Below are 26,857 nucleotides of genomic sequence, written 5' to 3'. Positions count from 1 at the left end.
TTTCTCTATTTGCAGATCATATAATCTCTAGTCTGATCCCCACTCACTTCTTCTATGCTTAAATACTTTTATCTAGTTGTCTGTAATGCCACACCAGCTGGCATTCAACCTCATGATGGACAGTGGTCCTAATGTTTTGGCTCATTCGTGTATAATCTCTTGTGTTTGTAACCAAAATGCAGTAAACTATTCCTACAGTTAACATTAAAATTCACACAATTTATGTGCAAACATCTGTAATATATGCATTCTTACTGTGACCTTGTTATATGTGTTATAGTTATAGGCTACAGAAAATCTGAAGATCAGCATGTGCGTGCACACACACACACACACACACACACACACACACACACACACACACACACACAACACATACATAGATTGTTTCAGGATCAAAACTAAAAGTTATATCAAATCATTTTTCTTTTTATTGTTACATATTTTTCCTAGAGTTAAAAATATTTATCTCAGTTTCATTTGTTTTAAGATGTGGAAGCAGTTAGCATGAGAAAGAACAAGACATGTTGTACAGTAGAAGTTTCTATTACACCATAACCTTTTAATTTATAAGAAATATATGTGTTCTTTTGGGCCTTTTTCCCCAACTTATTAAAACGCCTTTTTGCATATAATTATTATAATATACCTGAGAGTAGAGAGTTTCAAAAATATTCATTCCTTTACATCAAGGAATCAAGGATTTGAAAACTGTAAATCACAACGCACCACTGGCAGAGTTGGGAATGGATTCCATCATGGCTGTAGAGATCAAGCAAGCTGTGGAAATCACATTTGAAATATTCTTGACTGCAGAAGAAGTCCGAAATTTAACCCTTTCATCAATTGTAGAAATGGCCAAAAATTCAGCAGCTAAACCAGAAGTAACAGTTCCTGTAGGTAAGTGAATAACACTTCAAACATTTTAATATTAAATCATTTCCATTCATTCATCAGCAGAAACTAACTTTTGGAAACTGGTGCATTAGTTTGTATATCATGCTTGGAAGAATTACAAAAAAGAACTAACTTTTGCAACTGTTCATTTCACTTTATAAATGTATTAAATACCATTTACACTTACTAACTCCAGCAGCTGTCATCTTGTCTATACTAACAGCCAGTGTAATTACCTTTTTACATAATAGGCTGTGTCCTGCAAACCTTTAAATCTTGAAAACCTGGAAAAAGCTGAGAATTTTCAAAATTGAGAAAAAAAAAAAAAGAAAAAAAAAACAGAAAAATCTTTAAATTTTATTTAAAAACCTAAACTTTTTTAATTTTTTCAGAACAGCTGGTATATTATCAGTTTAATCCGTCTATGGATACCTGTTGGTGATCCAATGTTTACACAGTGATTGGTAACTGTTTTGTACTTGTCAAGCTGTTGCGTGAGGGAGAAATCTGAGGAAACTGATTGGTGCTACTGTTTGAGAGGTGGAAGAGATGGGAGAATTCATTGCTTTGAAGTCTGGCATCAAGTACAGATAAGCTACTATAGTAGAAATACACAGAAGTAATAAGTTTTGTAAAAGCATTTTATACAGATGTTCGTATCCAGTTTAATAAAATATTTGAAATTACATTAAGCCTATTGTAACACTTACTATATCAACCGTTAGCTTGTTGTAGTTGGCAGCCATAAAAAACAAGCTGTCACAATCATGAGGAGTAATAACTTGCACCAATATGTATCAAACAGATCTATGGAGGTGAACAACAGTTTGATGGCAACAGACTGACATAATATTATGAATGAAGAAGTTAAAGCTAGCTGGTGGTTTTACCATGGAGTAATCCACAATCTGGTGTCTATAAATCTGTAGTTTATGAGTGCTTGCTTAGCGTTTTCATCGAGCAGAGTGGCAATAACCTTGAGTAATAATGAAATAAATTTAGGCTGTTGTAACGCAATTATCTAACCAGAGGAAACGAATGACATTTTACGCATTTGTAATTGTGTCATTTTGCAGCATTTATACAATTATCAGTATTAAGTGATTATTCACCTTTTTTATGTACTCTTCTGCTTACATTTTCTTCTGTTCACAACATTACGGGAAGTTTATAATAATTTTTCTCACTTCACCCTGTGTCATTGACATTGTGGATACGGATGGGCCAGAAGTAGCTTCTTCATTCATCATTTTTTCCACTTGCACACCTGCGTGAAAGAAGTTAAAACAAGTGACTTTTTACTGCTTAATAGCTACTTACTACAATGTCACACACTGTTGCTTTGCATTGCTGGGCAGTAGTTCCAGGCAGCAAGACAGTCCAATCGAATTTTGGTACAAGAAGTGGACTGAAAAAAGTTAAGAATGGATCTGAAGAGGAAATATTGTTGCTAAAGGAAAACATGTATACATGCATTATTGGCATAGTAGAGAAGATGCGAGAAAGAACACCACTCAAATACAACTTAACACACGCAATTTTCTGCTTGAATCTAGAAATCACATTAAATCAGGAAGCAGCTCGAAGAAGATTGATGGCACGTCTTCAAATTTTAGTGTCAAATGGAAAAGTGTTGGGTTCAAAGACAAACCATGCCAGACTTGAATTTGTGGAAATATGCAGAGAAAAAAGAATTGAAGATGAGGCAAAAAGTAACAAGCGAAGTGAAAGCCGTGACAAATTCTGTATTAATTGTCTTCAAAGCCATGTCCAAATTTCCAAGATTTTGTGGAAATTATTTTAATATGCTCACGTGGAAATGCTTCTGTTGAGTGAGGCTTTCCTGGAAACTCCAAAATTATAGTTGAAATTCAAACAGATAAAGTCTTATGGCTAAAGATATACATATGACAAAATCCAAGTGCAAATGGAGTTGACAAGTTCAACATTGACAAAAGTCTTCTACACTGTTTTTGCAAAGCACATTCTTTGTATAAAGATGATGTGAAACATAAAGCAAAGGAAGGTAATAGAGAAAAGGAGAAGTGGTTATTGAACAAACGAAGGCAAGCTAAAATCACAAAAAAAAAACATTGTTGATAAAAGCCTCAAAGATTTTTGCAAAGGTACAATATTTAAAGGAGTGATTTACTCATAATTACCATAGTAGATTTCTACAGTTTGTTCCCCTGTATCAGCAGGTTATTATGGATATCTCTACATAAAAACAGAATTTGTAATTTTTTATTTTTCATTTTTTACTTCCTGTAAATTAGAATACAGTATTTAATATTTTAAAAATATTTTAATTTGTACCTGTGATTTAACTAATAAAGAAATAACTTGTGTTCAATTATGCGTATTCTAATAATTATCAATATAAAGCTTTGAAAAATGGATTTTTTAGTCTCAAATTTAATAGAAAAAGTAAAATAGAATTTATTTGCCTTGAAAAACTTGGAAAAAGCCTTGACTTTGAAATTTGAAAATGATCAGTCCCCCGACACCCTGTAAGAAAAATTAAGCCAGTCCACATTAAATCCTAACAGCATTATTTTATTTATGTTTATAAAATTTTTTGAATGTAAAATGGGAAATATGTATGTCACCTCACCATTTCTGCTCATCTCATAAATTTTAGTATAATTGAGAGATGCTTGGAACTGTATTTATGGCTTTCAGTGGGAGTAAGTTGCTGTGCCACTAGATGTAATAAATTTTACTGTATATTTACATTCTCAAACAAAACACATGTGAGAGGAAGTAAAAGGAAAACATGTGTATTTGGTTTTCATTACTACATTTAAAATCACATAACAAACATATGGTAGTGTATCTGCTACACTTTGTTAGACATAAAACATCGACTGAAGCTATACTTTAGTATGGGGAAGCTTTGACAATGATGTAAGGATGATTGTTAGTGTCATGTCAAAGACTGCTACTACAATATGGAGATTTTGATCTGTTGCTTACATAACTTTGTACAGCTGATCTGCAGAAAGTATTTATCCAAGCTAAGCTATGTGATTTTTAAATACTGTGCAAATTTGTTCATATTGAGTACTAAGCTCTATGTCTGAAAATATTTGCATGTGACTTTATGTGATTCCTACCCACAGAATTGGCAGAACAGACATTACACTTTCAGTTAACAAATATGACTGCTCATGCTAGTGATGAATCTGAAGATACATGCACATAAGTAGTGTCTACCCAAAAGCATGTGATTTCATCATTACTGATAAGCAAGGGAGGTGGAAGTGTAACTACCAAGTCTACATGCACTATGGGACAAGTTGACTGCAACAGGTTTATATGGAGCATCTCTTGTTAACTGCTTACTAAACATCATAATGCTCTACTAAACAATCTCAGTGGATGTTCATGAGATGTAGAGTGTAGTTACATGAATGGTGCTGGTGTCAGAGATTTGGAAATTGTGATGCATTATGGGCTAATGATCCTTCCTGACATAAAAATGGAATTTCAAATGACTATCACTGAAGACCTGTTGTTCAGACCATGAGGCTCAGACAAACTATTGAGCAAGTTTGAACAGTGACTAAGGTGTAGTAGTTTGAGGTTGTTTTTTGATTTTAAAAATGCTTTCCCCTCCTGTAAGTGTCTCAAAGAATTGATGTGCACATTATCAAAATTTCTTCCTCAAATTAACGACTATGTTTGACAGTAGTAGACTTCATTTGGCCAGGAATGCCAATTTTGCCAATCCTAGTCTGCTTTTTGTGTCCTCCTTGCTCTTCCATCATAGGTTATATTGTTGTCTAGGTAACAGAACAACTTCATCTACTTCATGATCTCCACTTCTGATGTTAAGTGTCTCACTGTTGTTATTTCTGCTACTTCTCATTTTTTTTCATTTTTCTTCAATTTACTCTCAGTCCTTATTCTGTACTCATTAGAATGCTCATTCCATTCAACAGATCCTATAATTCTTCTTCACTTTCACTGAGGATAGCTGTGTCATCACCAAATCTTATCATTGGTATTCTTTTACCTTGAATTTTAATCCCCATCTTGAAAATATCTTTTATTTCCATAATTGTTTCTTCAATGTATAGACTGAACAGTAGGGGCTGAAGACTGCATCCCTGTCTTGCACTCTTTTTAATGTGAGCAGTCCATGATTGGTCTCCAAGTCTTATTGTTCCCTTTCAGTTCTTGTACATATTGTATATTACCTGTCTGTCTCTAAGCTTGCCCACATTTTTCTCAGAATTTTGAACATTTTGCACCACTTCACATCATCAAATGCTTTTTCCAGGTTGACAAATCCTATGAACATTGCTTGATTTTTCTTCAGTGATTCTTCTGTTATGAAATGAAACATTAGAATTGCCTCTCTGTGCCTTTACTTTTCATAAAGCCAAACTGACCATCATCTAACAAATCCTCAGTTTTATTTATACTACTCTGCAACTTTGATGTATGTGCTATTAAGCTGATTGTGTGATAATTTTACACCTGTCAGCTCTTGCTGTCATCAGAATTGTGTGGATGATATTTTTCCAAAAGTCTGATGGTATATTAATGCTATTGATCTTTTCTGCCTTATTTGGTATTAAAGCCATCCAAAGCTATTTTAAATTCTGATTTTAATACTGTATCCCCTATATCTTCCCCACTGATTCCTGTTTCTTTTTCCACCATGTCATCAGACGAGACCTCCTACTCTTGGGATCTTCAGTGTACTCTTTCCATCTATCCCCTCCCTCCTATGCATTTAAAAGTGGAATTCCCACTATACTCTTAATGTTATCGGCCTTGCATTTAATTTCACCAGACGTTATTTTTACTTTTCTGTATACTGAACCAGTTCTTCCAACAATAATGTCTTATTCAATTTCTTTACATTTTTCATACTGTCGTTTCATTTTAGCTTCCCTGCACTTCATACTTATTTCATTCCTAATTGACTTGTATTTCTGTATTCCTGAATTTCCTTGTACATTTTTGTACTTCTTTCTGTTGTCGACGAACTGAAATATTTCTTCCGCTACTCCTGTTTTCTTCACAGTTACCTTCCTTGTACCACTGTCTTTCTTTCCAACTTCTGTGATCGCCGTTTTTACAGATGTCCACTCTTCTTCAACTGAACTGCCTACATAGCTAGTCATTATCACAGTGTCTGTAGTTCCAGAGAATTTCAAGTGTGTCTCTTCATTCCTTAGTACTCCTGTACCCAACTTCTTTGCACATTGATTCTTCCTGACTAGTCTTGTACTCTTCAGCCTACTCTTCATCATTACTAAATTGTTATCTGAGTCTATACCTGCTCCTGGCACCTTATAATCCAATATCTGATTTCGAAGTCTCTGCCTGGCCTTTATGTAATCTAACTGGAATCTTCCCATATCTCCCAGCCTTTTCGAAATATACCTCCTCCTGTGATTGCTGAGCAAAGTATTTACTACTAATAACTGATGTCTGTTCCAGAATTCACTTAGTCTTTTTGCTCATTCCTACTTTCAAGCCCATATTCTCCCATATCCCTTTATTCTACTTTGCCCTCGTGTAATTTCCCTGTCTCTTTATCTTCTGCTTACAGCATCAGCATTTATACCTGAACTATTGTTGTTGGTGTTTGTTTGCTGCTGATTCTGATGAGAACAATTCTATCACTGAACTGTCCACAGTAACTCACTCTCTGCCCCACCTTGCTATTTATAATGAACTCTACTCCTGTTATATTATTTTCTGGTGCTGTTGGTATTGCTCTATATTCACCTGACCAGAAATTTTTGTCTTATTTTCATTTCACTTCACTAACCTTCACTGTATCTAGATTGAGCCTCGACATTTCTGTTTTCAGATATTCTAGCTTCCCTACCATATTCAGACTTCTGACATTCCACATCCCAATTTGAAGAAGATAACTCATAACATAGTCAACTTTTTTCTCATAGTCACCTCCCCATTGGTTATCCCCTCCCTGAATGGGGGACTAATCTGTAGCCTTTCACTAATGCAGAGATCATCATGACACTTTTTCAGTTACAGCTGTCATGTCCTGCATCCTCATTCCATTGATCATTGCTGATTTTTCCCCTTTAGGGGCAGTTTCCCACCCCAACAGCAAGAGAGTGCCCTGAACCTCTGTCCAGTCCTTTTCCCTCTTTGACAGGGCCATTGGCAGAATGAAGGTGACTTCTTATGCCTGAAGTCTTCAAACCGTAATTGCTGATGATATGATTTCTATTCAAAATGTAAGCAGTGGCAGGGTTCAAACCAGGGTCCCAGGATGTTTTGATTACTGGTGAAACACACTACCCCTAGATCTTGAAACTCTGTATGGAGATCAATTTCTGCATGTGAAAACTGTGTTAGCAGTAAAGGCACAGCTTAAGGTTAATGTAAAAGACAATGATGAAAATAATCAATATGTTACCATACTTGCTCAAAGATACTGTATTTGTAAATTAACCGATACATAATAAAAGATCATAGTTAAAATTAATGAATAACTAAACACTCATAGTCATGCTTATCTGTCAGAACACCTTTTTAAAATAATTTTACCAATATTTGTTTATTTATGTGACAATTTGTCATTTTTTGTCTTAAGGAGATCAGGCAATATCTTCTGACATCAAAGTACCAGCTGCTCTCGTGAAACTGGAATCAATGAAGACATGTAAACCACTTAAACACCCGTGCCTGCCAGGAACCCACAATGTATATGTATTCCCAGGAATTGAAGGAGATCCAGAAACTATGCCTATTCTCTCATCAAAGATTTGTGCAGCTTCCCTGAAATGTTTTCAGCATGGATTCTATGAGGAAAATGAGTACAGGAGTATACATGAGATCGCGGAGTTTGCTCTGCCAGTAAGTGCTATCAAGAGAACTGCTTCTTTTACTATTCTCATTTTTCTGTTTATTTTAGTCTTTATCCAGCTAAATAAAGCATCACTTTACATTAGTGCAAAACTTAAGAATCAAATGTATCTGAGGTTCTACCTGCCCCCTGTCTATTATTTACATCTCAAAACTGCTTTCAAATTTACTGTAGTAGCTAATGGAAAAGGGTATATTATTTTCATATTCCCAGGTTTGTTGTTGACAGTGATACAGATTCAAAGAATATCAGTTTTTCTGGTATCATGTTACGATTACAGGTGTCTGCATAATATAATTACCTAGAAAAAAGACAGAAAATAAGCTTCGTTAAAGTGAATATAAATTCCTTTCATACTGCTATGCCCATAATTAATTATAGATATTGTTAGCATTGTTTATTCATTTTATTCATTTATGTAGTCCTTATAATCCTACATGTATAGAATGTTCACAAGGTTACTGGGCATGGTTAAGTCTTTACAATATGAAATACAGTTTGTATTGCATTCTTAGGGAGTAGATATTTAAGTAATTTAGCAAAGAATCATATATACAATAAACATTTGCGACAACATACAAAGTTGAATATTCATAATGGATATTTATTTTTATTATTTAGTTTCTAGGTACTCTGTTAGACTATAAAAGTGATGATCAAATAAATATGCCTTTAGTTCAGCCTTTAAACTATTGAGTTTACTTATTGATTTAACATGGTTAGGCAGATTATTGTAAATTTTTATCCCAATATGAAGAGTGCCTTTTTGGCACGGCAATGTTCTCACGTGCTTCATATGAAGATCAGATTGTCTTATATTTTTTTGTCTTATATTTTATGCATGTGTATCTCCATTTTTAATAAGATAATGGGGTGCCTATCAAGATATTGTTTTATGAAGGTTGACATTTTGTAGATAAAAATGCTAGGAAGAGGAAGAATTCACTTTGTTTTGAATATCTTGTCCATGATGTCCTATTGTTTACCCCTTCAATAATCCTTAATATTATCTTTTGCTTCCTGAAAAGTTTAATAGTTGTTCTTACATTGCCCCAGAAGATAATGCCATGTTTAATTACAGAATGCACATAGGAGTAGTATACATTTAACAGGCTGGTTCTGCTGCAATAACTTTTTAAGATCCTTATCAAGTAACGGTTTAGTTTAGTTTTCTTTGCAGATATTCAATGTGCATCTCCCATTTTGTGTTTTTCTCGAGCCAGAGGCCCAGAAATTTTGTTGTAGCTGAACCACTGTTCTATGCTGTTAATTGTTTGGATAACAGAGTCTTTTAGTTTTTCTTCTGTTTTCTCACTAATTGTTTGCAAATTCGAGGGTAGTTTGGCAATACTTGTTGAATGTAAGTAAGATCATTGACATAAATGTGAAACAGAATGGGTCCTATTTCTGATCCTTGAGGGACACCGTATTTCACATTTTCATATCCTGAATACTCGTAGCTGATTTTGTCATGGTCAGAACATTGCACTTCAGCCACCTGTTTGTGTCCACAGACGTATGACCTGAGCCACTCATTGGTCAAGCTTATGCAGTAGGGCATTATGCTCAATGATGTTGAAAGCTCTGGATAAATCAAGACAAACACCTGTCACAAACTCACCCTCATCCAGTTTAGCATAGATTTTATTAAGACATTCAAATATTGCACTCCCATTTGAATAGCCTTTCCTGAAAGGATGCTGTGAGGGAGAGAGAATTTTATGTTTACTTAGGAAATCAGACACTCTCTTATGAAAAACATTTGTAAAAATTTTTGAAAATACAACCAGTAGGTCTATTGGCCTATAATTTCAAACACCTTGTGGATTTCCTTTTTTGAGCAGCAGTTTCAGTTTTGCTATTTTAAGCATGAAGGGAAGGTTCCTAATGCCAGTGAGCTATTGCACAAGTGTGTCAAGGATTCATCTAAGGCAAAACACCATTTTTTAATAATCAATCTGGTATTTCATCAATTCCACATGACTAACCTGTCTTCAAGGTTTTTATAACTGATAAAGTTTCTTCTGTATTTGTGGGTGAAAGGAACAATGATGTAGACACATTTCTTATGCTATTGGATGATGGAGGTGATATTTTGTTGAGTTCTTCCAGTCCACTCACTAACTGTTCACTCATGTTTGTAAAATACTTGTTGAAAGTTACTGCAATTTTTGTTGGGCAAGAAATCATAATTTTAGGTTTTTATATTGTTTGGTTTCACTTCCTGATTGATTTCTGTTAACTTCCCTTACAGCATTAGATTTGTTTCTCGAATTTTCAAAGTATTTGTCATTTGTCATTGTTTTAGCTTTCCTTACAGCACTCGATCTTACATCTCTAACTACGAACCTCTCCCCACCCTCCCACACTTTTCCCACTCTATCCCTGTTCAGACCCACTAAATCCACCTCAACCAGCCACAGCCACATCTGCCATCCACCCTTACACTTATCCGCCCTCAAACCTGCTACCCACAGTAATATACATATATTTATTATTGGTTAGTTATTCTCTACTTTTACCCTTGACTTCTCGCCAATTTTAGTGAGTTTTCGCTTTACACTATCACCATCTTCCCCAGATTTCATCTCGTTTTTTCCCCCCTTGTGCATCCATTTCGTGTTTTCATACGTTTCACACGTATTTGGGTGTATTTTTGTGTAATTTTTCAGACGTAATTGTACTTTTTTACGTAATTTTTTGCATTTGTTGCACCACCGTGGATCCTTGCTCCTTCCATCTGCATCAATATATAAAAGTTTCCTTATCCCTACCCAGATCCCAGTCCCACATACTGTTCCTGTGTTGTTGCTTGGCTCATAGAATGCCCGTAATGGCTTTACCATCTAATTACCCACCTCTGGTTGCCAACCCTCCTTCCACAATGACCTCCACCTGTTCAGATTCTACCAATCCTAAGCCCTCACCAACATAGTCCTGTAAAATCATATCAACCAAGCCCAATCCTCCTTGCAGTACCTTCTCTCCATCCACAAAATTCTCCTGCTATGTAATCCCAAATTCCTGGAACCCATAACACACATTGAAACAGGAACTTGAGCAACATGCACAATGCCACCTCAAAATGCTCTCCATCATACTCACCTCCTACTCCCACCTCAGATTACCACTGTCCACCACTTCTACAATAACCTCCAAACCTCCCCCAGGCCCCCTCATAGCTGACAAACCCTGTCTCGCAGACCTACCACACTTACCCCACCCTCCAAATCTCCCTCCCACCACCACACACAACCCAGAACTTAAACAGACTCGCAACACAGTTATGAACTTTTCCTCCAGAAGCCTTAGTCCCACAGAAATATCAGTCCTTTCCAAAGGCCTCACCTTTTGCCCCACTCCCAAATTCAACCATGCAGGACCAGTTAAAGACCTTCTGTCCTTCTCCCGGGCCCTACAGTGGAAACACTTTTTTGCCACCAACCCAACCAATCAGACTCAACCTAAGACCAATATTGAACCTCGCCTAACTCAGTTCACTCCTCCATCCAACCATGAGCCACCCCCACTGCCTCCAAACCACCCCCTGTTAACCTTCCAGAATTTATTAACCTCAAACCTTGCCTCAACATCATTCCCCAAATCCCTCAACATGCAACTAACCTTACATCTGCAGAAAGAACCCCAGTCCACCATCTAAAAACTGATCCCGACCTTATAATCCTACCTGCTGACAAAGGCTCTACCACCGTTCTTTTGAACCGCAAGGATTATGTGGCAGAAGGACTCTGTCAGCTGTCAGATACTTCCACCTACAAACTATGCCACAGTGATCCCATTCCAGTAATCCAGCAGGATCTCCAGTCACTACTCAAATCGTTAGGCCCATCCCAGAACCTCACCCCAGAGTCCATTTCTCTACTTACCCCTACCACTCCTCGCACTCCCACCTTCTACATAAATCCTAAAGTCCATAAACGCAACCACCCAGGACGCCACATTGTGGCCTGTTACTGTGCCCCCACTGAGAGAATCTCTGCTCTCGTAGATCAACACCTTCAACCTATTACCCGGAATCTATCGTCCTATATAAAAGGTACCAACCATTTCCACGACCGACTCTCCAGTTTCTGCCCCTTTACCACACAGTGCCCTGCGCGTCACTATTGATATCTCACAGTGCGGTAACATTCCTAATGCCCATGGCCTTACTGCTATTGAACACTACCTTTCCAGATGCCCTTTTGATTCCAAACCAACAATCTCCTTCCTAGTCTTCATGACTAACTATATCCTCACCCACTATTACTTCTCCTTTGAAGGCATTACCTACAAACAAATCTGTGGTACGGCTATGGGCACCCACATGGCACCATCCTATGCTAACCTATTCATGGGCCATCTAGAGGAATCCTTCCTAAAAACTCAGAATCCTAAACCCCTCACCTGGTGCAGATTCACTGATGACATCTTTGCTGTCTGGATTGAAGGTGAGGATACCTTTTTCAAATTCCTCCAGAACCTCAACAACTTCTCCCCCATTTGCTTCACTGGTCCTACTCAACCCAACAAGGCACCTTCCTAGATGTTGACCTTGACCTCAGAGATGGCTACATCAGTACCTACTTCCATATCAAACCTACTAACCACCAACAATACCTCCACCTCGACAGCTGCCACCCATTCCATACTGAGAAGACCCTTCCGTACAGCCTAGCCACCCATGGTCGTTGCATCTGAAGTGACAAGCGGTCCCTCTCAAAATATACCGAGGGTCTCATTGAAGCCTTCACTGACCGTAATTATCCTCCCATCCTTATACAAAAACAAATCTCCCATGCCTTATCTTTCCAGTCTCCCACCATCTCCCAAAGTCAAACAGTCCGGCCACAGAGGAGCATTCCCCTCGTAACTCAGTACCATTTGGGACTGAAGCAACTGAATTACATTCTCCGCCAGGGTTTCAATTACCTCTCGCCATGCCCTGAAGTGAGAAATGTCCTGCCCACTATCCTTCCCTCCCCTCCTACAGTGGTATTCCATCGTCCACCAAACCTACACAATATACTTGTCTATCCTTACACAACCCCTGCTCCCAATCCCTTACCTCATGGCTCATATCCCGGTGATAGACCTATATGCAAGACCTGTCCCATACATCCTCCTACCACCACCTACTCCAGTCCGGTCATTAACGTCACCTATCCTGTCAAAGACAGGGCTACCTGTGAAACCAGGCCTGTGATTTACAAGCTAAGCTGCAACCACTGTGCCGCATTCTATGTAGGCGTGACAACCAACAAGCTGTCTGTCTCCATGAATGGCCACCAACGAACCATGGCCAAAAAACAAGTACAGCCTGTGCCATATGGATCCTTCCCACCAACACCAGCTCGTGGCCTCAACCTTTGTTAGTCACTGTCCTCACCCATCCAGCCCCCTCCCTGTTCCCATTCCAGCACAACACAGCCTTTCCACTACTTAACAGCCCCCCCTCCCCCCTCCTTCACAACTTCTCTCCTGCCCTTTGTCAAAGCTGCAACACTTCATTGTCCGCCACTCCCACTATACTATCCCTCCCCCTCCATGCCCCAGCCTCCTCCTTACCCCCATGCTTCTGCACATTCTCACTGCACTGTTTGGAGTGAAACACCCTAAGTCTTTGCTGTTGCAGTCTGTGGCACCAATATGATTTTGTGTCTTCTACCTGTGCAAGAAATTTCAACACCTCATCTATGACTTTCTTTGTTTGGCACTATGTATCTTTATTTATTCTAAGTCAGATTTTTTTCCAATCTTAATCTTTGACCCCAGCTGACTGCACAAAGGACTGTCACAGTAACTTATAGTCTGGCGTAGGAATAATTATTAAACTTTGTTATTACATTTTGGTTTATAATATGAATCATGCTGAAAATAGTTGCAAATGACAGCACAGATAAATAAATAATAATTTGGTTTATCTATGTGTTAAGTTACTGCAAAATTAATCAAGTCAGCCATACTGTTTAGTTAACAGACTGAATGCCTCTGCTGGGATTTACTGATTTTCATTGAGATTTTTAGGTGTGTAATTTTCTCAGACTGCTTAAAATTTTAATTCAATCATTATTCTATTAGCCAATGTGTTTTTCAATTCAAGAAAGTAATGCTAATGACTGACTGTTCCATTGGTCCTTGGTACAAAATTTTATACATTACACATGAAACACACATGACACTGGTGAAATGTTGTAGAGTATTGTAGAATATTACACCATTGTCATATGTGTTTCATTCATAAAATAATGGTAATATAGTTACTACATGATTTCTAAGAACTATTCATTCTTAAAACCCACAATAGCACCATTACCTTGTAGGAGGTAGAAATTATAAATATCTTTTTAAATAGGAAGTTTTTAGAAATAATGAACTATTTATGGAAAGAATTACAAGTAATTACATGGCTGTAGTATAATGTAGTGTACATGTATGTAATGCAAATCCAAAACCAGAAGTTATATTTGTCGTCGTTCTGGTCTTCAGTCCTGAGACTGGTTTGATGCAGCTCTCCATGCTACTCTATCCTGTGCAAGCTTTTTCATCTCCCAGTACCTACTGCAACATACATCCTTCTGAATCTGCTTAGTGTATTCATCTCTTGGTCTCCCTCTATGATTTTTACCCTCCACGCTGCCCTCCAATACTAAATTGGTGATCCCTTGATGCCTCAGAACATGTCCTACCAACCGATCCCTTCTTCTGCTCAAGTTGTGCCACAAACTTCTCTTCTCCCCAATCCTATTCAATACTTCCTCATTAGTTATGTGATCTACCCATCTAATCTTCAGCATTCTTCTGTAGCACCACATTTCGAAAGCTTCTATTCTCTTCTTGTCCAAACGATTTATCGTCCATGTTTCACTTCCATACATGGCTACGCTCCATACGAATACTTTCAGAAATGACTTCCTGACACTTAAATCAATACTCGATGTTAACAAATTTCTCTTCTTCAGAAACGCTTTCCTTGCCATTGCCAGCGTACATTTTATATCCTCTCTACTTCGACCATCATCAGTTATTTTGCTCCCCAAATAGCAAAACTCCTTTACTACTTTAAGTGCCTCATTTCCTAATCTAATTCCCTCAGCATCACCCGACTTAAATAGACTACATTCCATTATCCTTGTTTTGCTTTTGTTGATGTTCATCTTATATCCTCCTTTCAAGACACTGTCCATTCCATTCAACTGCTCTTGCAAGTCCTTTGCTGTCTCTGACAGAATTACAATGTCATCGGCGAACCTCAAAGTTTTTATTTCTTCTCCATGAATTTTAATACCTACTCCGAATTTTTCTTTTGTTTCCTTTACTGCTTGCTCAATATACAGATTGAACAACATCGGGGAGAGGCTACAACCCTGTCTTACTCCCTTCCCAACCACTGCTTCCCTTTCATGTCCCTCGACTCTTATAACTGCCATCTGGTTTCTGTACAAATTGTAAATAGCCTTTCGCTCCCTGTATTTTACCCCTGCCACCTTTAGAATTTGAAAGAGAGTATTCCAGTCAACATTGTCAAAAGCTTTCTCTAAGTCTACAAATGCTAGAAACGTAGGTTTGCCTTTCCTTAATCTTTCTTCTAAGATAAGTCATAAGGTCAGTATTGCCTCACGTGTTCCAGTGTTTCTACGGAATCCAAACTGATCTTCCCCGAGGTTGGCTTCTACTAGTTTTTCCATTCGTCTGTAAAGAATTCGTGTTAGTATTTTGCAGCTGTGACTTATTAAGCTGATAGTTCGGTAATTTTCACATCTGTCAACACCTGCTTTCTTTGGGATTGGAATTATTATATTCTTCTTGAAGTCTGAGGGTATTTTGCCTGTTTCATACATCTTGCTCACCAGATGGTAGAGTTTTGTCAGGACTGGCTCTCCCACGGCCGTCAGTAGTTCCAATGGAATATTGTCTACTCCGGGGGCCTTGTTTCGACTCAGGTCTTTCAGTGCTCTGTCAAACTCTTCACGCAGTATCATATCTCCCATTTCATCTTCATCTACATCCTCTTCCATTTCCATAATACTGTCCTCAAGTACATCGCCCTTGTATAGACCCTCTATATACTCCTTCCACCTTTCTGCTTTCCCTTCTTTGTTTAGAACTGGGTTTCCATCTGAGCTCTTGATATTCATACAAGTTGTTCTCTTATCTCCAAAGGTCTCTTTAATTTTCCTGTAGGCGGTATCTATCTTACCCCTAGTAAGATAGGCTTCTACATCCTTACATTTGTCCTCTAGCCATCCCTGCTTAGCCATTTTGCACTTCCTGTCGATCTCATTTTTGAGACGTTTGTATTCCTTTTTGCCTGTTTCACTTACTGCATTTTTATATTTTCTCCTTTCATCAATTAAATTCAATATTTCTTCTGTTACCCAAGGATTTCTACTAGCCCTCGTCTTTTTACCTACTTGATCCTCTGCTGCCTTCACTACTTCATCCCTCAAAGCTACCCATTCTTCTACTACTGAATTTATTTCCCCCATTCCTGTCAATTGCTCCCTTATGCTCTCCCTAAATCTCTGTACAATCTCTGGTTCTTTTAGTTTATCCAGGTCCCATCTCCTTAAATTCCCACCTTTTTGCAGTTTCTTCAGTTTTAATCTACAGGTCATAACCAATAGATTGTGGTCAGAGTCCACATCTGCCCCTGGAAATGTCTTACAATTTAAAACCTGGTTCCTAAATCTCTGTCTTACCATTATATAATCTATCTGATACCTTTTAGTATCTCCAGGGTTCTTCCATGTATACAACCTTCTTTCATGATTCTTAAACCAAGTGTTAGTTATGATTCTGTTGTGCTCTGTGCAAAATTCTACCAGGCGGCTTCCTCTTTCATTTCTGTCCCCCAATCCATATTCACCTACTATGTTTCCTTCTCTCCCTTTTCCTACACTCGAATTCCAGTCACCCATGACTTTTAAATTTTCGTCTCCCTTCACAATCTGAATAATTTCTTTTATTTCATCATACATTTCTTCAATTTCTTCGTCATCTGCAGAGCTAGTTGGCATATAAACTTGTACTACTGTAGTAGGCGTGGGCTTCGTATCTATCTTGGCCACAATAATGCGTTCACTATGCTGTTTGTAGTAGCTTACCCGCATTCCTATTTTCCTATTCATTATTAAACCTACTCCTGCATTACCCCTATTTGATTTAGTGTTTATAACCCTGTAGTCACCTGACCAGAAGTCTTGTTCCTCCTGCCACGGAACTTCACTAATTCCCACTATATCTAACTTCAACCTATCCATTTCCCTTTTTAAATTTTCTAACCTACCTGCCCGATTAAGGGATCTGACATTCCACGCTCCGATCCGTAGAACGCTAGTTTTCTTTCTCCTGATAACGACATCCTCTTGAGTAGTCCCCGCCCGGAGATCCGAATGGGGGACTATTTTACCTCCGGAATATTTTACCCAAGAGGACGCCATCATCATGTAATCATATAGTAAAGCTGCATGCCCTCGGGAAAAATTATGGCTGTAGTTTCCCCTTGCTTTCAGCCGTTCGCAGTACCAGCACAGCAAGGCCGTTTTGGTTATTGTTACAAGGCCAGATCAGTCAATCATCCAGACTGTTGCCCTTGCAACTACTGAAAAGGCTGCTGCCCCTCTTCAGGAACCACACGTTTGTCTGGCCTCTCAACAGATACCCCTCCGTTGTGGTTGCACCTACGGTACGGCTATCTGTATCGCTGAGGCACGCAAGCCTCCCCACCAACGGCAAGGTCCATGGTTCATTGGGGGGGGGGGTTATATTTGTAAGGAATACAATTGTTGTATGTGGGTCCATCATCCCTCCTGCCCCCATAGTGCTACATTCGAAGTCACGCTTACCTTACACAACTTTGCATGTATAGTCATTCCTGATTTGCCATTTTGACTCTGTGAGTTTAATTTCATTCTTTAGATATCTGTATTACCTCTTGTCTGCTTCATTTGATGGAATTCTATATGCTCTCCTTTAATCAGTTAAATTAGCTCTATTATGTCCAATGTTCATAATGGACTTCGCCATTTTACCTATATGTTCCTCTCTTGCCTCCCAGTATTTCATCTGTTGGCTGGTTGGCAGCCCTGTGCCAAGCGAGACATCTGAGTTTTTGTGCTCTCATAAAAATAAGTTATTTAGATTGTAATAACAGTTAGTTTAGTGCAAGTTAAATATGCATATCAGTGTCCTTTTTAAGCTTGCTGTTAAAGATATCACTTTCCTTTCCGTATTACCCAGAAAATAAGAAAAGATGGTAATGTTGGGTTGTAATAGTATATCTGTTTACGTTTTGACAGAATTAAATTAAAGAATCCTGCCTAATACATCTGTTTTTTCTTTCCAACAATTTATTTTGCGCATGTCTGTATACTGTTAAGTTCATATTTCTGGAAAGTAGTGTAAACCTTAATTTATTTGATTTAGAATCTGTGGGACTGGTCAGTTGTTTACATGCATTTTGCTTACAATAAAGTTACATTCTGTTGTAATTAAGATAACATAATGAATACTACAGTTGAGTGAGCGCTAAGTTCTTGTTGTGAGTAGAAATACTTAACTTTTTATGTTATATCATATATCTGAAGCGCGAACCTGTAGACCTAATTTTTGCTACTCATAAGTAACAAAACTGTGTGTAGTGTAAATTTTGTTAAGCAATTTAATTGTATTTTTAAGCATGTAACCACTGTTGCAGTACATAAGTGTGGGTGTTGCTGTAGGATAGTCAAAGAGGGCGTGGTGTGTGTAGACTGTGGGTTAGAATTTCTCTGGAGTGACTGTAGTTGGGAACTGAGTGGGGAACCCAGTGAGACTCTTCCAGGCTTTGCAAAAATATAAGAGAATCACTGAGCAGGAGGCAAAGATTTGTGTCCTTCAGGCTGAATTATATCGCGTGAAATTTGAACTAGACAGGTTGAAGGGAGAGAAAGATCTTGGGAAAGGTAAAGGCAATGAGCTGTGGGCAAAAGGAAAACAGCTCTTCAACTCCATGTACATTTCAGCTAATAGTGTCAAATAAATTTCACTTGTTACCTGAAGTAGGAGGGGAAGAGCCTGCCTTCAGCTGTATGTCACAGTAGCGTGCAGCAGACATCCGGCAAAGACAATATAGGTAGATACCGAAAGAGAGTAGGAAGAAAAGAGTCTTGCTCCTGCTAGGTAGTGGTCGTGGGGGGGGGGGGGGGGGGGGGGGCATTCCCTCAAAAATAAAATGTCATGTGATTTTATGGTGTTTCCAATAGAGTACTAAAAATTTGTTCACATGTAATAAGCCCAGTCATCTCCAAAATATGTAATGCATTACTAACTCAAGGCAGTTTTCTAGAGAGACTGAAATATGCTGTTGTTAAACCCCTCTTTAAGACAGGTGATAAGAGAGATGTCAAAAACTACTGACCTGTTTCACAGCTAACACCATTCTCCAAAATTTTTGAGAAAGTGATGTATTCTAGAATAGTGTCTCACCTTAGCAATGATAGTATCCTTAGAAAATCACAGTTTGGATTTCAGAAGGGTTTCTCTACAGAGAATGCCATTTATACATTCATTCACCAGATTTTACAAGCATTAAATTATAAAATAGTACCAACTGGTACTTTCTGTGACCTCTCTAAGACATTTGACTGTGTGAATCACAGTATTCTCATAGATAAATTGACATTTTTCGGAACTGATGATATAGCCAACCAATCGATAATGTCAAATCTAACTAAAAGAATGCAGAAAGTTGTACTTAGTAATCCAAAGCAATCTAGTCCAGAGACATAATTCTGATTGGGGAGAAATCACATATGAGGTTCCCCAAGGTTAAATCTTTGGTCTGCTACTGTTCCTCATATCTGTAAATGATCTTCGTCTAGTATACAACAAGCAGAATTAGTTCTTTTTGCAAATGACACTGGTGTTGTAATCAGCCCAAGCTTGCGTACAGAAAGAAAAGAATTTGTAAACAGAGTTCTTAAAAGTACCAATTTTAAGTTCTGCACATTTTGAGGTACTATACCAATGACAAGTGTAAACATGGTGAGGAAATAATAAATTGGGTGGAAACTTCAATACTCTTAGGGATCCATATTCCTGAGAATTCACATTTGAAGAAGCACATTGTGGAACTCCTAAAACAACTGTGTAGAGCCACATTTGCACTTAGGAGCACTGCAAATCTTGGGGAGAGATAAATCAGTAAGTTTACACTTTGCATATTTTCATTCAATAATGTCATAAGGAATAATGTTCTGGCGTAATTCATCTTAAAGAAAGAAATTGTTGATTGTGCAAAAATGTGCTGTAAGGATAATATGTGGTGCTCACCCACAATCATCTTGTATGCATCTGTTTACGGGGTTTTGCATTCTGACCATTGCGTCACAGTATGTTTATCACCTCATGGAGTTTGCTCTAAGTACTCACTACTGTTCAAAATCAACAGTGAGAAACATAATTACATCACCAGAAGGCAAGATTATATTCCTTACTCCAGATTAAGATTGTCTTTAGCATAAAAAGAGGTGCACAATGCTGCAAGAAAAATTTTTGATCACTTACCCAGTGATATAAAACGACTGAAAGATAGCAAAGTAAAATTTGATAACAAACTGAGAAATTTTTTCTGTGACAACTCCTTCTGTTCCATACCAGAATTTCTTTACTGTATTGTGATAAGTAGGAATTACTCATTCAAATCTATATCTCTTTCCTTTTTGGGGAAAAAAAAAGAAAAAGGAAAGGAACTTAGAAATGTTCAGAATGTAATCATAAGTACAAATTAATTTGTGGTATGAATGACTCATTCCAAATCATGGAACATGTAACTAACTAACTAACCCTTTCAAAGCTATCATTCATCTGCTATCGTATTCCTTTCACCCATTTCAGTCAGTCACTGCATTTGAAAAATTCAACAACCGGTAGTTGTTTCAGCTTACCTAGAACCCATCTTCTTAATTTCCTACCTTTCTGCAAAGCTTTCAATTTTAATCTGCAGTTCATAACCAGAAAATTCTACATCTACATCCATACTCCATATGCCACCTGATGGTGTGTGTCGGAGGGTACTTTGAGTACTCCTGGAAAGCAGCTAAAATGCCATTTTTCTGGTATCTCAGGTTCTCTTCCATAATTCTGAAACCAAATGCTTGGAAAGAATTAAAAATCTCTTTACCCACTTCTTCTTCAAATTACCTGAGAGTCAACAACTGAAAACAGCTGCTCATACTTAGACAGATAACAGTGTTAGTTGTAAACAGGCCTCCATTCCTGCAACATGTTTCGGCAATTATTAGTGAGCCATGTAAATATTTAACAGTCAGCATTAGATAAATGGTACTGACTTAGTATAATTATTGGTATTAGTTGTAGCTTTTCTGCCAGTTTTCTTATGTTCATTTTTAGCTTTTGTAAGCACAAAAAATAAATAAATAAAAAAAATAAAAACACAGCAATCTAGTGATGTAATTGTTAGTATAGCCTACAGAGTTTGTTTTCAGGAGCTACACCTCTCTTGTAATACATAACTTGATTACTTCAACTTAATGTTAATTAATTCCATTAGAAATAATATTAAAGTTCATGTAAATAATATATCAGTTTTGTGTATCTTATGAATAACCTCTTGGTGATTTTCAGTCTTATTTGCCACTAAATGTTTCTCTGTTTCTAATTTCAGTATATACTAGACGATTTGTCAAGAGTGCCAACATTTGCAATTGTTGGGTTTTCATTTGGTGGTCTAGTAGCGCTAGAACTAACAGCACTACTGGAATCAAAAGGGTACAAAGGTACCTTGGTTTTGATTGACAGCAGTCCCGACTTCATAAAAGCAACTATAGTGCGAATGGGAAAAGACTATTTTCTCTCATGTTTTACGGGCTTTCTGCCCAAAACTTCAATAGCCAAAGTAAGTTCAATAGAAATTCTTAATTTATACTAATAGCAGTCATATGAAACTAGCATATATTATATTTGACAATATTTTCTGTCTCTGTTTATAATGCATGTTTAACAACACTAACCATTTTCTGAACCCAGAGATCCAAAAATTTTGTCACAGTTACATTTTATAGGGAACAACATTTTTAATCTTGCTTGAACAGAAGTTTAACTAGATGGTGGAAATAAATGAAGGTTGACACATGCAGTTTTTTCAGTATTAACTGTGAGGTTTTTTTTTTTTCTGAACCACTCTGAAAGTCTTTGCTTAGAACTTTCTGTTGTTGACTGTAAGGTTTATGGACTAGATCCAGTAGCAGTATGCTGGTTTCATGAGCAAACAGCATAGATTTTTGGGGGCTCATGTATTCAACAAAGTCATCCATATAAATCAAGAAGAGAAGTGGTCCTGGAATGGAGCCCTGAGGTACATTGTATTTTATTGGTAATTTGCTGTAGAGGACAGAGTTGTTTCTTGTCTTATTCATAGTGTTGAACTCATAATGAAGTAATATCTTCTGCCCAATAAACACAACCTCCAATGTTCTACACCTCTTACTCCTCAACTGTTTAATTTTTCAAGTGCAGTTTTGCAGTCCAGGCCACTGAATGATTTTGAAAGGTCTAGGAAAATAACTGTAGCTAACTTATGTTGATTGTGGAACTTTAAACCACTCTAAGAATTCAGAAATTGCTGTTTGTGTCAATTTAGACTTTCTAAAGTCATGTTGGTTTACGGTAAGAGGTGAATATTTATTTATGAAACTTATAAGTCTATCATAAAAAAGTTCTAGAATTTTTGAGACAGAACTTGACTGTGACAAATGTTGATAGTTTTATATTTTATCAGAAGAATCTTTTTTGGCAACCGTGAAACTTTTGTTATTTGCAAAAAGGGAGATGAAAGTCTATACACCAAATCTTAAAGTCAGTTACAGTACTCTATGACCATTGCACAAAACACAAAAAGAATCCAATTAGCGCAGAAATTATTTCCAGTTCCCATTTCAGCACACCAGTTATGATAACGCTGAAGATCAATGAAGTTTGTGTTGGATCCTAATGTTAGTAACTCTGAGATGCATTTAAATACAGTTTCAAGAATATGACTCTGCCAACGTCATAAAATGGTGGCATATTTACCTGTTTTGAATTCAGCAAGTCTTATAAGCTAGTCCACCTGAGTAAGCTTCACTTCTTGCCAATAACACATTAACAAGGGAAACTATAAAATAATATTGTTTGAAAAATTGTTGCAGAGTGTTTGTTTTTCTAGATTTGCCTCCTGATTATGATAAAGAATGGATCATATAATTTCTCATTATATACCTTCAGTTTAATTTAAGATAGATGATATGAATAATAATTGTGCTACATTGTTTGCTACATTTACAGATAGTGTGTTATGTAATTCTGTTTACCCTGATCTGAGAATTCCCATACCTCAGTGACTGATAAAAATATTGCTGCTGTGAAAATGCAGGCCACAAAGAAACATAGCAGTGCAGCCAATAATTCATCAAAGATAGAAGCAGTGGGTGTAGTTAAGCAGGCATTAAGTGCGACTTCTGCTTATATCCAAGTAAAAGGGATGGATATATCATTTAATACAATTCTGTGCTGCATGCTTTGATTTGGACAAAATTGTGATTAGTTCATTATTACCACAGCTGACTAAATTCAATAGAACATTATGATGCAGAAGTAAAACTGTGTTTCAAAAGAGCCTCCACCATAAACAGATATGAGGGCAGAGCACTTAGTTACTTTACGATCACACATACACTACGTGATCAAAAGTATTTGAACACCCACAAAAACATATGTTTTTCATATTAGGTGCATTCTGCTGCCACTTACTGCCAGGTACTTCATATCAGTGACCTCAGTAGTCATTAGACATCGTGAGAGAGCAGAACTCATGGACTTTGACCATGGTCAGGTGATTGGGTGTCACTGGTGTCATACATCTGTAGGCAAGATTTCCACACTCCTAAACATCCCTAGGTCCACTGTTTCCTATGTGATAGTGAGGTGGAAATGTGAAGGGACACATACAGCACAAAAGGGTACAGGCTGACCTCATCTGTTGATTGACAAGAAATCGTCGGCAGTTGAAGAAGGTTGTAATGTGTAATAGGCAGACATCCATCCATACAATCACACAGGAATTCCAAACTGCATCAGGATCCACTTCAAGTACTACGACAGTTAGGCAGGAGGTGAGAAAACTTCGATTTCATGGTCAAGCGGCTGCTCATAAGCCACACATGATACCGGTAAATGCCAAACAACGCCTTGCGTGGTGTAAGGAGCGTAAACGTTGGATGACTGAACAGTGGAAAAACGTTGTGTGGAGTGACAAATGACTGTAAACAATGTGGCCATTCAATGGCAGGGTGTGGATATAATGAATGCCTGGTGAACGATGTCTGCCAGCATGTGTAGTGCCAACAGGAAAATTCGGAGGTGATGGTGTTATGGTGTGGTTGTGTTTTCCATTTGTGTGTGTGTGTGTGTGTGGGGGAGGGGGGGAGGGCTTGCACCCCTTGCTGTTTTGTGTGGCACTATCACAGCACAGGCTTGCATTGATGTTTTAAATCACCTTCGTGCTTCCCACTGTTGAAGAGCAATTTGGGGATGGCGATTGCATCTTTCAGCATGATCGAGCACCTGTTCATAATGCACAGCCTGTGGCGGAGTGGTTACATGGCAATAAAATCCCTGTAATGGACTGGCCTGCACAGAGTTCAGATCTGAATCTTAAAGAAGACCTTTGGGATGTTTTGGAACGCCGACTTCATGGCAGACGTCACCAAGTCACATCGGTACCACTCCTCAGTGCAGCACTCCATGAATAATGGGCTGCCATTCCCCAAGAAACCTTCCAGCACCTGATTGAAGGTATGCCTGCAAGAGTGGAAGTTGTCATCAAGGCTAAGGGTGGGGCAACACCATATTGAATTCCAGCATTGCCGATGGAGGGTACCACGTACTTATAAGTCATTTTCAGCCAGGTGTCTGGATACTTTTGATCACACAGTTTATGTGCAATAATGACATATAGTAAATTTCATATTAAAAGGACATACCATGTGATGATAGTTTTATGCCATACTATAAGAAATTAATCATAGCATGCTTCTTACCTACTTCCATAAACATCTACTTGCTTTAGCCTCCATTGTTGGAATGCATGGGTGCACATGTTGATTCAAACATTAAGTCCTTGCATGGCAGTTTAATTCAAATGCTGCAGCAACTTGATCGGTTGTAATAAAAGGCTGTTTGCAAATGGTATGAATTATATGCCAAGATACTTAAAAAATTAATTCAGTACAGACTGTTGGCTTTTGCTCATCCACTACAGATGAATAAGTAAAGTTATTTTGTCGTTGATTGTAGCACAAACCTTCTTATTTTTAAATTAACAATATTATGGAAAGGAAAGTTGCTATTCCCATATAGCGGAGATGATGAATTGCAGATAGGCACAACAAAAAGACGGTCACAAATAAATAAATAAGGCTTTCAGCACACACACACACACACACACACACACACACACACACACACACACACACACCCACACACATACACACGTGCAAATGCAACTCACACACAGGACTGCATGATGGGAGCAGTGACTGGGTGGGGGTAAGGAGGAGGCTGGGGCAGGGAAAGGGAGGGACAGTATGGTGGAGGTGGCAGGCAGTGATGTACCACAGCTTAGACACAGAGTGGGGGTGAGGTGGGAATTTAGAGGGTGGGGGGGGGGGGGGGGGAGAAGGAGAGAAGTAAACATATGAGTGTGATGGTGGAATGACGGCTGTGCAGTGCTGGAATGGGAACAGCAAAGGGGCTGGATGGGTGAGGACAGTGACTTACAAAGGCTGAGGCCAGGAGGGTTACGGGAACATAGGATGTATTGCAGGGAAAGTTCCCAGCTGCGCAATTCAGAAAAGCTGGTGTTGGCTGGAGGGATCACAGGCTGTGAAGCAGTCATTGAAAGGAAAGATGTTATGTTTGACAGCTTGTTGCTTGGCTCATGGAATCCCCCCTAATGACCATACCATCAAATTACGCAGCTCTGGATGCCACCCCTCCTTACACAGTGACCTCTGTTTGTTCAGATTCCACCAATCCTTCGCCCTCACCAACATAGTCCCGCAATACCATATCAACCAAGCCCAAACCTCCTTACAGTATCTTCTCCACATCCGCAAAATTCTAATGCTATGCAGTCCCAATTCCCTGGAACCCATAACAACACTCTTCCCCTGCAAGAACTTGAGCAATATGCATAACGCCACCTCAAAAAGATCTACATCATGCTCACTTCCTATTCCCACCTTGGAGTACCACTATCCACCACCTCTACAACAAGCTCCAAATCTCCCCCACATCCCCTCATAGCTGACAAACCTTGTCTCGCAGACCTCCTACACTTACACCACACCATGATTCACACCCATTGCCCCCGAATCACCCTCTGTTAACTCTTCAGAATTTTTTAACCTCGAACCTTGCCTCACCATCATTCTCCAAATAACTCAACATGCAAACTAACTTTAAATCCACAGAATGAACTGCAGCACACCATCTAAAAATTGATCCCGACCTTATAATCCTACTTGTAGATAGAAGCTCCACCACTGTTGTTTTGAACCGCAAGGAGTACCTGGCAGAAGGACTCCGCCAGCTGTCAGATAAACAGTTCAAATGGCTCTGAGCATTATGGGACTTAACTTCTAAGGTCATCAGTCCCCTAGAACTTAGAACTACTTAAACCTAACAAACCTAAGGACATCACACACATCCATGCCCGAATCAGGATTCAAACCTGCGACCGCAGCGGTCGCGTGGTTCCAGACTGTAGTGCCTAGAACCGCTCAGCCACCCTGGCCAGCCAGCTGTCAGATACTTCCACCTACAAACCTTGCCACAGTGATCCCATTCCAGAAATCCAGCAGGATCTCCAGCTACTACACAAGTCCTTAGGCCCATCCCCGAATCTCTCCTCGGAATCCATCTCTCTACTCACTTCTACCACTCCCCACAATCCTACCTTCTACATGCTTCGCAAAGTCCATAAACATAACCACCAAGGATGTCCCATTGTGGTTGGGTACTGTGCCGCCACAGAGAAAATCTCTGCTCTCGTAGACC

At 38.4% G+C, this 26,857-nt stretch overlaps 1 protein-coding gene across 1 annotated transcript in view; it reads left to right on the top strand.

The window, feature by feature from the left end:
- Nucleotides 1-26,857, top strand: part of LOC124711917 (fatty acid synthase-like) — a 436,120-nt gene that overhangs the window by 383,682 nt on the left and 25,581 nt on the right. The window contains exons 33-35 of the mRNA XM_047242172.1: nt 694-900; nt 7,484-7,746; nt 21,426-21,656. Coding sequence (XP_047098128.1) covers nt 694-900; nt 7,484-7,746; nt 21,426-21,656 — 701 coding nt within the window. The remainder of the gene's footprint in view (nt 1-693; nt 901-7,483; nt 7,747-21,425; nt 21,657-26,857) is intronic.

The sequence above is a fragment of the Schistocerca piceifrons genome, chromosome 8, assembly GCF_021461385.2.
Source record: "Schistocerca piceifrons isolate TAMUIC-IGC-003096 chromosome 8, iqSchPice1.1, whole genome shotgun sequence".
Lineage (NCBI taxonomy): Eukaryota > Metazoa > Arthropoda > Insecta > Orthoptera > Acrididae > Schistocerca > Schistocerca piceifrons.
The sequence above is the reverse complement of the archived record's forward strand: the minus strand, read 5'-3'. Positions and strand labels throughout refer to the sequence as shown.